We start from the raw sequence: 16,167 nt of genomic DNA, 5'->3' as shown, positions 1-16,167 counted from the left end.
TGTTTTTTGAGAGAAGATTCCAGATTCATTCACTAGACTGGCACTCTATACTGGCCGTATAGGTTCATCTTTGATCCATGCAGCTTCCTTCTACCAAGTTCTGTGGTCCAGTAGTTTATTACATAAACCTGTTGACTGACAAATCAGAGGTCAAAACATAACCTCCTTCGCAGAGGAAATAAAACCTCCACACATTTATCAAGTAAATGTCGCCAACATTAGTAATAATTAGAAACACAACAGGAAATTAAAAGTAGAATGAAATGTTTCTACAATATCTAAATAGTTGACGGGTCATTTTCTGTTGGTCGACTTATCAATTAATTTATTAAAAGCTAATTTCCCCCTGCTACTTAGTCTATAGGGTTTTTATATTGTGTTTTATTTACATTGTATATATTGGTTTATTGTTTTTGTGCACTGATTTCTGGTTTTACATCAAAATGCCTTTGAAGGATAATAAAGATTTTCTTTTATGGAAAGCTTTAGTTAATCACAAGCTGCACAAACCCAGCAGCCAGCAGCAGAGGAACCCAGCAGCCAGCAGGGGGCAGCCTCAGGACATCACATGGAAACAATTAGCAGCAGACATAGGGATATAGGGATTTGTTGTTGTTGTTGATTCGTGCACTAGTGAGGCCTCAATTGGTCTGTGCATGAAGTGGAAGTCAACCTGAGAAGCTAAACTTGAAAGAAGACATTCAGAGGGGGACAAAGAGACAGCTCACCTTCAAAGTAAAAGTAAAGGAGGTTTGATTTGATTAATGAGTAATGCGTGACCCTTACTCTTTGTCAGGGCCGGCCCTGGCAATGTTGGCACCCTAGGCGAGATTTCAAATTGGCGCCCCCAACATACACATGCAAACTGTCATGCATCCACAATAACTTTTGGACTGTATACAGATGCACACACAGGCAGACAAAATTGTAAGCTATAAAAAACAATAAAAATATATAACAATAAATATAAAGAGTCTGAAATCAGCTGTACTGATAGCATATCATGTCATGTCGACAAAAATAAACATTAATGATGTCCACAATCGGTGGTTTGTGGTGATTCTTACCTCTATATTGTTCTTTCTTCTCTACTTTGCTGTGCTTTCTGAATTGTGCACCTGATAATTTAATATTTTTTTGATTCATCTTTGACTCTAACCGCAGTCTGTCACCGCAGCGTGTCTGTTCACACAGGGAGCCCATCCATGAGGATGTTTTAGATGCTGGTTTGCCTGTCCACGGAGCCACAGATGGTGACATCAGCAAATGTCCCTACTATGCTGCTAAAATTAGTAGGTTTTTATACTTCTCTTTGTTACATCATGCTGCTATGAGGAACTGTTGTGAGGTTGTTTTTGTCAAGGTTTGTTTTTCTCTTTTAATAAAAAAATTAAAATTAAAAAATTAAAAAAAACCTCAGCGCGCAATACCTGCGCAGTGGGCTTCTGCGCAGGATGTGCGCAATGGGTTTCTGCAGGAAATGCACGCGCATTTTTTTTTTCTTTTAATTTTAATTTAATTTAATTTTTTAATTTAATTTTATATTTTATATATTTTTTTATATATTTAAGTTGAATAATTTGAAATGGTTATGGTTCATTTTTGTTTTTAAATGTACATATTATTAGATATTGTGCAATGAATAGGTGGTTGAAGTCCTGCCAACACGACAGCCTGCCAAATTACCAATGAGTTCGGACCCAGCTCCTGTGTCCACTGGTGTCCTGGTTCCTGCCATGGCAGCGTAGTGGCGTGGGGCTGGCTCATCCCTGCGGCCCAGGGAGCGCATTTCTCCGCGCTGGTTCAGGGGTAAATGATGCTGGTCTTCACAGGTGACTGACCTACGCAAGCCTGTAGCCGCCCCCCACAGGAGATTATGTGCTTGTGTGTGTGTGTGCGAGGTGTCCTTGGCTAGATACCGAATCTCTTACTATGTAAATTCAAATATATAAAACAAATATACAAAAAATTAAATTAAAAAAACATTTTTTTATATTTACTACAATTGTTGAATGAGAAAGAGAAAAATCAATAAACCAGGAAAAGATATTCAAATTAACCATTAAATTGTACAATAACAACATTTAAGGAAAGGTAGTTGACTGACAATGTCACAACAGTCTCACAAGGTTTTGAAAGATACAAAATGATTGACAAAAAAGAGGGTTTTATAATAACTGTAATTAGTCATTAATGTAAATTGACATGGGAAGAATGTTGCATAGGTTTTCAGGAGTGATTTCTCTATCGGCCTACAGACGATCTTCAAAAAATAAGACGCGCTTCAACTTCAACTCCCAGAGTTCTCCATCGACGGCGAGCGGACAGGCTCAAACCCTCGACAAGCGGTAGGCGGTAGCACACTGATCACACGTTGGTGTACGCGGCTCGCTGCACTTGCTGGCGTTTTTGCATAAGGGAGCTGTGCGCTTTCTCCTCCGCAGAGAGTCGGACTCGACCTGAAGACATGGCCGACCCGGTGGCTGCCGTGTGCGAGCAGCTCGTCAAAGCTGTGAACGTGATGATGGACGCGGAGTCGAGTCAGATCTACCGACTGGAGGCCCTGAAGGTAGCATCGCTGTGGGCTGCTAGCATCGCTCCCAGCTAGCCTAGCTCGTCACTCATGTGGCAGATGTTGTGATGCGAGTTGTGCAATAAAAAGTGTTTTCGTGTGGCAGCGCCATCACTCTCACGGGCTGATTGTGTTCACTGACGTTAGCTACATTAGCACAGATGATGGCCAGGTGCTGTGAGAGGTGGAGGGTGATTCACCAGTCATCACCTCACCACTGTCGATCCACCTCCATTCATTCATTCACAGACATGCTGACAGGCTTTAACACTGAATGTCGTTGTGGGTTTTACTGACGGAGCTAATTGTACATGGCCAGGTAACATCTCGTTGCTAAGGGCAACGTCGCGCCTAGCTTGAATGGCTATATAGCAGGTTAGCTTTATTTAATTCACGTGTTATATTGAACGTCGCTGAGACAGATGCTGCTGTAGCCTCCAGATGCTGACGTGTTACACGTAGAAGACATTTGGTTGATTTAAGCATCATTTAAAACATGTCGTCTGTAACACAGTCTTTGTTTTTACTTGCAGTTTTACGAGGAGTTTAAAGAGACCAACTCCTTCTGTGTCCCATGCGGCTTACAACTAGCCGACAAAGCCCAACCAGCTGTAGTGAGACACTTTGGTTTGCAAATTCTGGAGCATGTCATCAAGTGAGTGGGACTCACTCTTCCATTTGTAGTACAATACGTATTCGAATGCCAAAAGATGCACGTCTGACAGAAACTCTGCTTCTCCTGCAGGTTCCGATGGAACAACATGCCGCAACAAGAGAAAGTCCAGCTGAAGGAGTGTGCCATGCAACTCTTATCAAATGTAAGTACAATAGTTATAGGCTGCCAAAAGTAAAACTGTGATACACCCTGATGAAGGCATAAGCCGATGCACCCATTGGAAAAAGAAAGGCCTGTTACTTTGAGTGCCTGGACCTGGATTCTTCATGCCATTCTTTTTGGACATGTGGTTCGTGGGGCACCAGTAGCGCTCCCGCCTCCTCTCTCCTTCACGCGATAATTTGTCCTTGGGCTCAATTAAAGTGTCAAAGTTGCAGACAGTTCTCTCTGATGCATGTTTTGTGTCTCATCAGGGTACTCATTCTATCCTGGAGGAGGAGAGCCATATCAAAGATGTCTTGTCCCGAATCACGGTGGAAATGATAAAGAGAGAATGGCCTCAACACTGGCCAGACATGCTGAAAGAGATGGAGGCTCTCACTAGCCAAGGGGTAGGTTACCTGTATGGTGCACTTTGCATGTGATTTGAGTATAATTATACAATAACTCCCATGCATTAAAATAACAGCCTTCATCAGATCATCTTAGCAGCTATTACTTTTTTATTTCTCAGTGCAAAAGAGGTTTGTGCCCTTTTGGAGCAAACTGTCAGCACAAGACCCAGCTCTTGAATTCTGCTGTTGTGGACTGAGAGGAACTTTAATTTAAAACAAAAAATATTCTACACCTTCCACAGGAGGCCCAGACCGAGCTGGTGATGTTGATCCTGCTGAGGCTGGCAGAGGACGTGATCACCTTCCAAGCGTTGCCTCCACAGCGACGCAGAGACATCCAGCAGACTCTCACCCAAAACATGGAAAACATCTTCAGTTTTATGATGGCCATTTTGCAACTCAACGTGGAGGACTATCGTAGACTGGTCAGTGCGGTGTCAACCTTTTATTTTGTAGTAATAAGTAGCTGATTCATTATGACAATTTGATTTATACATTTAAACTTCAAAAGTGAAGTCCCTTTAATTTGTCTTCTGTTTTTGTTTTGATCCAGAAAGGAATACCTGGACATGAACTGAAAGTAAGTGAACAGCATCATCTCCATATTTGCTTTAAAATGATCCTCTTATTAAATTATTTTTGATAATTCCTCTCACAGGCCAGAGCTCACTGTCGAGTCGCTGTGGCTACGCTTAACACACTTGCAGGCTACATTGACTGGGTGTCGCTGGTGTACATCACCTCTGGAAACTGCCATCTACTGGAGATGCTGTGTCTGCTGCTGAGTGAGCCGGAGCTGCAGCTCGAGGCAGCAGAGTGTCTGCTCATCGCCATCAGCCGGAAGGTGAGTCACAGGGAAAAGTGAAGATATAATGATTAACTTATAACTGTAAAGAGATCAAGTTTTTCTTCCTATTTTAGATAGTCACTAGATTTTTTCCTTGAAACATTGTACCAGAATTTAATGACATTCTTTATAAAGTAAGTCTGTGAGTCATTGAAAGAAATGGTGCAGAACCGGAGCTGCAGTGCTGCCATATGGCTCCTTAAAACGCTCGACTTGGCAATTTTTGCTTTCTCAATTCTTACAAACTTTATCAGGTCATCAATGTAGTAGAAACATTGAATAATAAAAAAACCTCTGGGATAAAAACCTCATAGAGACACATTCTTGTATCCATGGCTTATTGGATAATAATAAAACAGTGTATAACCAAATGTTTCATTCTGCCACAGGGCAAGCTGGAGGATAGGAAACCATTCATGCTGCTGTTTGATGATGTGGCCATACACTACATCCTCTCTGCAGCTCAGTGAGTACAGCTGCTTCTCTCCGTCATCCCTCTGAAACCAATTTCACTCTTACTGAATGCTTTGTGTTTGTCTGGCGGCAGGTCTGCAGATGGACTGGCGATATGTAAGAAATCCCCCGAATCCCAGTAAGTAATGTGAAGTATTTGCCTATGGTGGAGCACAGATGCAAATCAAGTTTTTAAACGTCTAGCTGTGACTTATAGTCCTGTGTGTGTATATGTGTACTTGTAGAGCAGTGGAGGTGGTTGAGCGGCGCTACATCTTTCTGAAGAGGCTGTGTCAGGTGCTGTGCGCTCTCGGAGGCCAGCTCTGCCCATTAGTGGTGAGTTTATCCTGATTTGTTTCCACAATAATTCCTTTGTTCACGTCCTCTTTTCATCTCTGCTTTTTTTTTTTTTTACACACACGTTATGTAGAATCCCAGAAGCATCCTTTTTATTTCACTCGTTTGGACCTGTTTATGATTGATCATTGGCAAATACCCTGTTGTCTCCACAGGGTTCAGATGTAGAGGTTGAAATCCCTACAAATCTCAGCAAGTACATGGAAGCTCTTTTATCCTTCACTACACATTCCAGTCAGGTGAGATGACAACTGTTCTAAACCCCATTGTTACAGACTTTAAATGAGTAAATGGAATATTTATCAGCTGTGTTTGATCTCTTCACTTATGAACCCTCCTCCTCTTTTTTGCAGTTTTTGAAATCGTCCACTCTGGCTACTTGGGGAGCTTTGTTCAGACATGAGACGATATCAAAGGATGCGGTTGTTAAGGAGATGGCCGTCAAATACCTCAAAGCTTCCATGACCAACCTTGTCAAGGTGGGACAGAAGTCATTTTCACACAGACTGTTCAAGGCAGGAATGTTGTGCCTATGTTTTGACTCAGCATTCTGTATAAAATGTGCAAAGACGAAATACAGGGCATTGTTGTTCTGATTTTAAACCGATGGACAGGTGAGTCAGCAGGGAAGCAGGTGTTATATAAGGGCTGTTGTAGTGAGGATGGAGCTGAGCTGCGAGGCAAAGCTTTTGATATACCAGTCAATCTACGTTCCAACCCTCACCTATGGTCACAAGCTCTGTCTAGTGCCAGAAAGACCACTGTTGAGAATACAAGCGGCCAAAAAAAAGTTTTTTCAGTAAGTAGAGCCCCACAGGTTGTTAATAAAGTTTTGTCTTTCCTCCTTTTCTCCCTCCAGGCTGGGTTTCCATCGAGAGACAATAGTCCAAGTTGTGAGTACTCCCGTGTGGACTTTGACAGTGACGAGGACTTCAACTCTTTCTTTAATTGTAAGTATTGTAGTGTTACTCCTGCTCCGATCAATACATTTAGGATTTTTTGTCTCGCAATGTTTTTTATGCTGTGATTTTGTGCTTCACAGCTTTTCGAGCGCAGCAGGGAGAGGTGGTTAGGTGCGCATCTCGCGTTGTTCCTCTGGAGGCCTTTCAGATAGCAGCGGAATGGTTACAGTACCAGATTGCCAGCCCTATTGATATTGGGGATACCACATGTAAGTGTGTATTCTGATCAAAGATTTACCTTTTTTTTCCTTAGACAACTTAACTTAGCGGTCTTCTTCTCACCTAACATCTCACCAGCTAAGTCCACAGAGGGCCTGTGCTCCCTCCTGTCTCCATCTGTGGTTCAGTGGGATGCGATGACTGTCTTCATGGAGTGCATGGTCACACAGATCTTCAAAAGTCTGGAAGAGGAGGTAACGGCGGCAACTGGCAGCATTGGAAAAAGAAATACGATGTAAGCAGATAATGTGGATTATTTTAACCCCTCTTTCTGCCTCTCACTTTGTAGAAGCTGCCAATAGATCAGAGCATGAAGCTGCTGCAGGCCGTGCTGGACTATGAAACCAGAGACCCGCTCATTTTGTCCTGTGTGCTCACAAACGTCTCGGCCCTCTTCCCGTTTGTCCTGCACAGACCTCACTTCCTGCCACAGGTCCTCTACAAGGTCAGTTGAGTCAAAATTGTTCACTGTATATTATACATATGTGTATCTACTATACATGTGCATGTCATATTTTTTTTTGTTTGAAGTGGGTAAATCTGCTAAAAAGTCGAATGACTCATTTCCCATAACAGGAGTTTTCCTTAGTTTTTTCCCCCCTGGTGAGTCATGTTCAACAGCCCAAACATGCTGACAGGAAACACAACAGAAGAAAGCTCCATGGAGACCAGTGACAATGTTACAGTGGTTGGACTTTAATATCTTTGACTTCAGTCCCTCTTTCAAACAACTACAGCGACTGCAGTATTTTTGCTTTCTTGCCCCGGTTGCATCATGCACGGTACGAAGAATAAAATCACTGTTGCACCTTGTTCCCAAGATGTAAAAAATATTTAGTACACAAACCTTCATGGCTTTTTACGAACCAATGCAGTGAAGTTTAATGCCCATTATGATGTCATTCTGGAAAAGGTGCAACGTCGACAAGTTCACTGAGGTGTCAAGTTTCCATTACTGCCAATCGGAGCTGCAGCCGATCTGACGCGGGATTGCATCCATTCACATTACAGACCAAAGCCAGATGTAAGTGTGTATTAGCAGTTAGAAGACATCCAATTTCCCTCTCTTCTCTTGTCCTCACAGCTGTTTAAAGCCATCACCTTTGAGGTTGGTCAGGACACTAAGGTGAGTCGTCCTAACGGAGAAAAAAAACGTCATCATTCTTCATGTCCAAGACTAAAAAATATATATATATTCACCAACTGCCATCCTCAGACACCTCGGACCAGAGCTGTGAAGAATGTGAGGAGGCACGCCTGTTCTTCTATCATCAAAATTTGCCGGGATTACCCACAGTTCATCCTGGTAAATGCCCTTGTATCCCACAAAATATGCACCTGAAGTTTGCAGTGCTAGTGAATGAGTATGATTTTAAGTCTTTCTGACTCCTCAATGATTCTTTCCCCCCCCGCTCCAGCCTTGTTTTGACATGTTTTACAACCACGTGAAGAAGCTGTTCTCCACCGTCTCCGCGCTGACTCACCTGGAGAAATCGTCACTGATGGAATCGATGGTGCTGATCAGCAACCAGTTCAAAGACTTCGCGAAGCAGAAGGCTTTTCTCGACGAGCTGATGGCGTCGGTGGTTGCAGAATGGACGTCAGATGAGATGAAACGGTGCGTATGATTTCTCTAATTTCGCTCAAATTGTATGTGAAATATTTTAATGTCATGACACACAGAATGTTATCCTTTCTGTTTCAGTGTGCTGTGTAACCCTGCTGTGTTCCTGACATTTGTTGGAGCTGATCAGACAGTGGCTGAGCAAAGTGCAGATATAGACACATCGGGTCTTAATAGGGGGCGGGTAAGTGTATTAGTGTAAACTGTGTTGGTGTGTGAGCTCTGAGGGTGACAGGATTTTATTCCGACTGTGAATTTCTGTCACTGGCTTTTTTTTAGGACTTTTAGACAAATTGAAATCATAGTACACTTACTTATGTTATGACTTTAAGTTCAATGCTACTTTTTTAAGCTTCAAAGCAAAGGCTGAAAAAAATCTCCCTTAGGTGCAAACACAATTTGAAAATTATTTAACATGCACATAACTGTTATTGACTGTCTGACCAAACATCAATCAGTCCTGTAAAGTCCTACAGAATAACTTATTATACAGAAGACGTCGGTCACAGATTTTTTTTCAAGTCCGAAAAGCTCACGTTTTTTAATTCAGAGCCAATGAGAGACAGCTTTAAGTTTAGGTGCAGCAGTGCTTTGAGCTTAACGCTAACTGTGTGCATGCTAATACGATGCATATGTGTTGGTGTATGTTTACCCAGGCTTTTTGTTCCTCCTCTAGCTGAGCTTCTGTTTGTATGCCATGTTGGGGGTGGTGAAACGGGCACGTTGGCCTGCAGACCTGGAGGAAGCCAAGGCTGGTGGCTTTGTCGTGGGTTCCACCCCCGCTGGGGCCCCCATCTACAGAAACCCCTGCACTGCACAGTTTCAGCTCTTGCTACCCAACCTGTTGGCTCTTATCAGGTATTCCATTATATAACCATATCAGATCATTTACACACATTATGGGTATGGGGTGTTGTAGTGTAATGACTTTGATTTTATATTTTGACTTGTCTCTGGGTTATTGGTGTTAAACAATTACCAATGTGTTTAACATTGTCTCTTATTTCATCCACATTACAGGACTCACAACAGTCTGTTCACGCCAGAGAACATGGCTCGCCTGAGCGAGACCTTCTCTCGGGTCCACGATGTGATGGATGCAGAGAAAAATGTGGTTCTGGGTAGGAAAAGCCTTCTGTACATGTTTTTGCCTACATTAAGCCATCATCTGAAAACAAACTGTTGATAAACCTTCTCAATTTGTGTCCTTCTCTCTCCAGGTCTCTCTCAGCCTCCTCTGGATATTTACGACTCTCCGGTGTACAGAAGCAATCTGGAGCGCATGCAGGGATTTTTATCCACAGTCTACGACAACTGGTGAGATTTGTTGTTATAGTTTTTTGTAGTTCTTTTTTAGTATTATTTATACCACACATGCTGTAGCATATTTCATTCTACTTCCTCCTCTGCTCTCTGTACCTCTGCAGCTTCCATATCCTGGGAAATGTAGGTCTGTCCCTGCAACAGGAGTTCTACACCATTGATAGGTTGGCTGAAGAAATAGCCGGCTCTGCTTTCGTTTCCCTCGACCACGTGCCCGACCACAGACTTCGCCCCATGATTCATATCCTTATTTGCTTTTGCTCCATTTCATTTACCTTTTTTTTATCACCACGCTTAAGCCAGTAGTTTGTTGATATATATCTATGTACAAGATCTTTTTATAGACTCATTCAAGCTGATATTACTCTACATAAAGAAGTCTGAGTTATTGCTCCATGTCAACATTCAATTTCCTTAACAAGTGCACGGGTGTTTGTGAGGCAGTTGACGCTATCATGTCCTCAGGAGTACTACAACAGCCTACTCTGCCCCCTGCTGGGCCCTCTGTTTGCCTACATGCAGCAGGTCAGGATCTCTCCATACTCTACACACTATGGGGCTACAACCACACTAATACCTTTAAGTTTTGCATTACTGTTGCTATGTTTACGTCTGCTGTCCACACTACTCTGGAGTATCCAAGTGACTAAAACAAAAAGGTTGGAAACGCTGCAGTCCTTGTTTTTAGTTGGAAAAGTCCAGGGCTGCGTGGTGGTACATACAGTGATTCTTACTGATACAGAGCTAAAAGAAAGTAGATACTTGGAGCTTTAAAAGGCAGTTTGAAATGTGTTAGTGTGGATGTAGCCTTAGATTCACTGCATTCATGTAACTACAGCTTTTTTTATTGATAATGCTCAGACTAATTTCTGCTTCATACTGCAGAGACTCAACAGTAAGTGGCAGGTCATCAACCAGAGGACTTCTGTAAGGTAAGTAATGGGAGAGTGTTTGTATTGCAACTCTGCAGCATGTGGGAAACATTTTGTGAATTAATTATTTGGCACATCATGTGCTAGTTATAAAAAGGATATGTGGACTGATGACCTTTTTGTGTGTTTAGTGGCGAGGAGGATGAGGAGGAGGTGGTGTGTCAGGAGAACCAGGTGACCCAGGAGATGTTGGAGGAGCAGCTGGTGCGGCTGCTCACCAGAGAGCTGCTGGATCTTCTCTGTAAGTTTTCATCATGTCCTGTAGCAAAGATCAATTTCCATACACATGTGGTCATTGTTGTGCTACAAATAACTTATACAGTGTTATATTACAGCAATATGCATTTTCTGGCTATACTCAATGTAAAGCTCAGGGCTTATTCCTTCATACTGCTATTGTACTTTCTTTTCTGCCAGCTACACAAACTAAAACTGGTTTCAGTTGAGGAAAGTGCAAACATAAATAAGGCTAAAACTCCCACATTGCAGTTTATGCTGAAAGCATATAGGGGGAGTTGTAACACAATGTTTACTCTAAAATCAACAACTCATGTAAATGTTAAAATGTTTTTGTGTCGTAAACTGGATTTAAATTCACTTCACTGTCAGATTTCTCTGAAATGAATCACAAGGTGGTGAGTGGTGGAGTGTGGTTTTTGATGGTGTGTTCTCTGTGGTACTAAAAAATATGAAGTGTTGGATTTTCAGGACGCGTACACAACTGCCTGATCAGCTTTTACTGAGTTGACTATTTATGGGGCCATAATACTTTCTCCTTCTCCCCTAGCCGTGAGCTGCATTTCCAGAAAAGTGCCTGAATCAGCAGCAAATAAGGAGGAAATAGAAGGTGAGAGTGAAATGGAATGAAGTTCGACTCAATGGATGGATTATATCTATTTTTTACTCTCAGGACCATCTCATTGTTTTGTTTGAATTGTTCGTACCTAGAGGAAGACATGATGACGGAGTCGGTGCAGATAGGGTGTCCCCAGCCCACAGAGGAGCTGACAGAGCTGGGAAAATGCCTTATGAAGCATGAGGTCAGCCTACAGTGTTGTCACATAATATGTAGAGTCCCACATTGAATACTGTATATAAACTACTCCTTTTCTTTGCCTCAGAACATCTACATGTCCCTGTTGACCCTGGCCTTCACCTCACTGTCATGGAAGGACACCACTAACTGCCACCGCACTGCTTCCATGGTCTGCTGGACACTTCTGCGGCAGGTAGACAACACTCTCACTCTTCACTTTTTAAACATATTTGTTATTAGCCTCAAATCCCATGAAAAGATCATTGTCAATATTGTGTTATTCTGTATGTCTATGTTCATCATGATAAAGGAGCCTCCATTGGCCCGTCTAAAAAATTGTTTCATTAAAGTATATTAAAACTAGTATCTGTGGATTGGATAATACTTTGTGGAGTTAAAAACACTTTGGAAAGAAGGGCTTTGTAGAAACATCTTTTAGCTTTAAATTTGTTTCAATTTAAATATAGATGTGATTTGAAAGGTTTCTTTAAAAGTATCTTAAATTCTCGAATTAATGTTAAACGTTGCTCTCTTGTTCACTGTGTCTTCAGGTCGTAGGGGGTAATCTTCTACCTGAAGCAGTGACGTGGTTTTATACCAGTGTTCTTAGAGGCCTTCAGATTCATGGGCAGCATGAAGTCTGCAACTCCACCCTGTCTCAGCTGGCAATGCTCATCTATGAAAACCTGGTGAGGCTAATGGCACTAATTTTTTTTTCTTCTGTCCATTTCTTGCTTTTTATCTCTATCTTATCTTTTTGTTTGGTCTAATTTACTTCTAAGAGTTACACTCTGACTGTGTGATACTCCAGGTCACCTAGGAGTACAATAAACAATCATCCAATGAGTATGTCAATCAATTTGCCTTGAATTTTATTTACTATTGTTTTGTATATTAACTGTCATAAAATTGTTCACAAATGCCCAAGATAATGTCTTTTAAATTGTACTTCATAGTCCTGGGGTTAAGCAGTTCTTCCATACGTATATGGATATTTCTAGTTTCATGGGTATAATGTGTTCACTTTCTGTTCATTTCTGAGAAACTGTTGGTCTGCCCCTTTCTCTTCAGCGGCCTCGCTACGCAGAGCTGAGAACCGTAATGACCCAGATCCCAAACATCAATATGGAGTCTCTGGACCAGTATGATCACAGGCTCGTGGACCCCAACGCCCAAAAGGCTGGAGAGAAAAAGAGGAAAGACCAGTTCAAGAAGCTCATCGCAGGAACTGTTGGGGTAATGTCACCTTTAGCCACTAGAGGACAGTGCTTCTCCATGATATCACACTGGAGACAGACATAAGAAGTGACCAGAGAGACAGGCCATAAGAGTGCAAGTCATTACTCAGCACAGTGATTCTGGCGGTGTTGTAAATCTTACATGCAGCAGCTCAACAGGCGCTGTACAGTCTAATGAGTCTAATGAAATTCTTGCTGGTGGATCTGGGATGGCTCTGTTTAACCTCCCCTCTCTCTCTCCCCTGCCAACAGAAAGCTCTGTGCCAGCAGTTCAGGAAGGAGGTTCACATCCGGAATCTTCCATCGCTCTTTAAAAAGCCAAAGGCCGACAAGGATGTACAGAACAGTGAGGCATTAGGCCTGGCAGCTCTCTTCTCCCCGGAGAATATCTCCCTGTAGGAACATGTAATGGTTTAAATGGACTAAATGCTGACTGAAGATGGAGTTGTGTGTACAAACCAGGGGTTTCCCTCAAAATCATCCAGCTGGGGCAGCGTGGGGCAACCGAACATATCTGTCAACACTCCTGTTTGTCAACCGCTCGTTCTTTTATGTTTGCCCTCAATGTGCCACAACACAATATGTTTCCATTGGTCGTTTGTTGAGGCAAGACTCACACAGAGAATTCCTTTAAAACATCATTATTCACTTCTGCTCCATTCCCTTTAACAAACCTTACAGAAGGTTGTAGGAACTATTTTGGATTACAAAAAGATATGTTTCTGTTGTAAATTCTGTTAAAGGATGAACTAAATATATCCAATATTGGCTCCTCTGCAGACTCTGCTGAGCCACAATCGTACCTTGTAATGGGTCGACTCTGGATTCTGTCATTTGACTTTTTACCTTTTTCTTTTTAAGGAGCTATATTTGCCCGTTGCCAAGAACCACGCACACTAAGAACGTTATAGAAACCTTCATTTCCGAGGTTAATGTTGGCAGATATGAATTGTGACCATGCTGCTGCCGTCAAGAGTCGAAAAGAAAAGAAGAAAAAAATATGGGACAAACCCTGGTTCACATTTGTTTATTTACGGTAAATATCCTTTGACTGGAAAAGCTTGAGTGCTGTTTCTGAAGGCGATTGGTACCTCAGATGTGACGCTACCTAAGATGGGGTGAAGATATATAAAAAAAATAAGAAAGCAGCTGGATTGTGTTTTCATGAATGATTATTATACTTTTAATTATTATGAACTGTTTTCTGGTTTGCAGATATTGCATTGGTTTTGTTTGATCTTCATGAGCACACCTAACACGACCCTAGTACTGTTTGAACTGCTCCTTTAATGCAGAGGACATATCATACTATCAATATTGCACTCACATTTTTGCCAAAACACTCACATTAGACTTGTTAATTGTGTCTGAGAAACGAAACCTATTCAAGGACGGATTCATCCACTAACGAGTAGCTTAGTCCAAGTATCTCTTATTCTCTAGCTGTTCAGTTGCTGTTTCTCGTGTATTCTGTTCCCTGTGTTTCTACTGGTATTATCCACCATGAAAACAATTGACCCAGCACTACATTCCATTCAAGGAATTGTTTTTAAGCCTGTATTTTTGCTCTTATGGAGCCGTCATGCTAGAGAGTTGTTGTGTTTAAAATATGTTTTGTGTCAAAATAAATGGGAGTTATTTTGGCTTGGAGTGAGTCCCCCTTTAGGTGCATATAGATGTATTTTTGCTTGTTTGCTCTAAACACATTCACATCTCACCAAGAAACAAGAACATTATTCAGTGAATTGATTTATCTGTGGTGATTCTTCACATGTGGTCATTTTTTTTAAATGCCTCAATACTAAAATGAACAATGTAAATTCATTCTGCATTGTAAATTGTATAAGGAATGAAAATAGGCCTTTTAAGGTGTGTGGTTTATATTTACTTTTTTAAATAAAATAATTTCAATTTGTCTTAAATCCATCTTTTGCTTTTAAATTTAGAATAAAGAGAAAAAAAGGATTACAGTAAACCCATTATTTTTGCCTTTTTATGAAAGAATAAAAAGTTTTGTGAAATTACAGTTGTAAATATAAATTCGGGTAAAATGCTGAAAAGAAAAAATATCGCACCATATGGAAAATTGCTCCTGTAATTAATACTTGCCAGTGAATCTTCACACTGACATAACATTTGGCTGAACTTCAACTACCTATTAATTGCACAATATCTAATATCTAACTAGTTGCTCATTCCCATGAGAAACTAAGCACAGGAAGAAGATGGACATATTATTTTGTGTGTGTGTATGTCTGTCATTCTTTGCTTTTTTTGATTCACATTTCAGAGAAAACCATTTTATTTTCTACTTTACTACATATATTTGACAGCCTTACTTAAAAGTTACTTAAACATTTTCAGATTTTAGATACTGGTGGATTTAACATGCTTTAAAAACGTATTGTTAGAGAATAACCCAGTAGTTTCCAACCTTGACTTCTGACACCTTAAAAAAATCACAGTGTGGGACACATTTAATTTAATATAATTTTGAAAATTCATGCAAAACCTTCTAGTTTATATTCGGTGATCAAATAAATGACATTGTTCCCATCAACTAGTTATTATTATTATTCAAGCAAATGAATTGGCTTTTTGAGGGCTTTAACATGCTCAAATTCTTAAAAAAATTTGGAGAAAATAAGAAAGTGGTGAAAATGTACGTATTCTGGAGGAATTTTCAATGGGCGTGGCAAAATGGCTCAACGGTGCCCCCCGAGACCCCCGGAACGCGTTCACATTGACCGATCTTAACAAAAATTGATACACATGTATTGATTGACCAGGCAAACAAAAAAGTATATGGGTGCAATTTTAAAAACGCAACAGGAAGCCTGCTATTCTGCATTTAGTGGCCATTTTGGCCATATTCCACATTTTTACTTTGAGGTACTTGTACTTGAAATTGAAATTTATCATCAGGTGAATTCGGCCCTTTAAAAACAAAAAAGCAGTTTGTCTTGAGCAGCTCGTTGAAAGTCACTTCAGACTCCAAGCCGGTAGGAGGCGGTAGAGCACTCTTTGCTGTGTGCCGCTGGCAGCACAACAACAGTGTCATGGCCTCTGCGGACCTGCAGGCGCCACGTTATGAGTTTGTTTATGAGAAAATATGAAACCAGTGTTAGTAGTTTTAATGATGACAGTGAACAGGAATTTCAAGCCTTCTACAAGTTTTAATGTCCGTTTGAAAACACAGCGGAGAGACAGCGAGAGAGAGAGAGAGAGAGAGAGAGAGAGAGAGAGAGAGAGAGAGACTGCGCACAACTGAGACACGTGTGTAGTACAGTACAATGCAGTATCGCAAATTACAGTGTAGTACAGTATGCTACATTGCATTACAATAAACTACAGTAGATTGCAATATAGTGAAT

General features: G+C 41.2%; 1 protein-coding gene across 1 annotated transcript; it reads left to right on the top strand.

Annotated features, from left to right (window-relative positions):
- The first annotated feature begins 2,385 nt into the window (after positions 1 to 2,385).
- On the top strand, positions 2,386 to 14,662 carry LOC133020534 (exportin-5). The gene is made up of 33 exons (XM_061087123.1): positions 2,386 to 2,569; positions 3,106 to 3,227; positions 3,318 to 3,390; positions 3,662 to 3,799; positions 4,045 to 4,227; positions 4,356 to 4,382; positions 4,461 to 4,646; positions 5,039 to 5,115; positions 5,197 to 5,241; positions 5,348 to 5,438; positions 5,615 to 5,698; positions 5,813 to 5,938; positions 6,319 to 6,409; positions 6,502 to 6,630; positions 6,719 to 6,834; positions 6,930 to 7,085; positions 7,725 to 7,766; positions 7,857 to 7,946; positions 8,059 to 8,258; positions 8,346 to 8,448; positions 8,941 to 9,122; positions 9,285 to 9,385; positions 9,485 to 9,581; positions 9,692 to 9,828; positions 10,015 to 10,112; positions 10,473 to 10,519; positions 10,651 to 10,760; positions 11,307 to 11,366; positions 11,468 to 11,559; positions 11,641 to 11,748; positions 12,107 to 12,244; positions 12,627 to 12,791; positions 13,046 to 14,662. Exons 1-33 carry the CDS (start codon positions 2,468 to 2,470, stop codon positions 13,190 to 13,192), a joined length of 3,663 nt encoding a protein of 1,220 aa, XP_060943106.1. The 5' UTR covers positions 2,386 to 2,467; the 3' UTR covers positions 13,193 to 14,662.
- Positions 14,663 to 16,167: the final 1,505 nt, after the last annotated feature.

Source organism: Limanda limanda, chromosome 15 (assembly GCF_963576545.1).
Source record: "Limanda limanda chromosome 15, fLimLim1.1, whole genome shotgun sequence".
NCBI lineage: Eukaryota > Metazoa > Chordata > Actinopteri > Pleuronectiformes > Pleuronectidae > Limanda > Limanda limanda.
The sequence above is the reverse complement of the archived record's forward strand: the minus strand, read 5'-3'. Positions and strand labels throughout refer to the sequence as shown.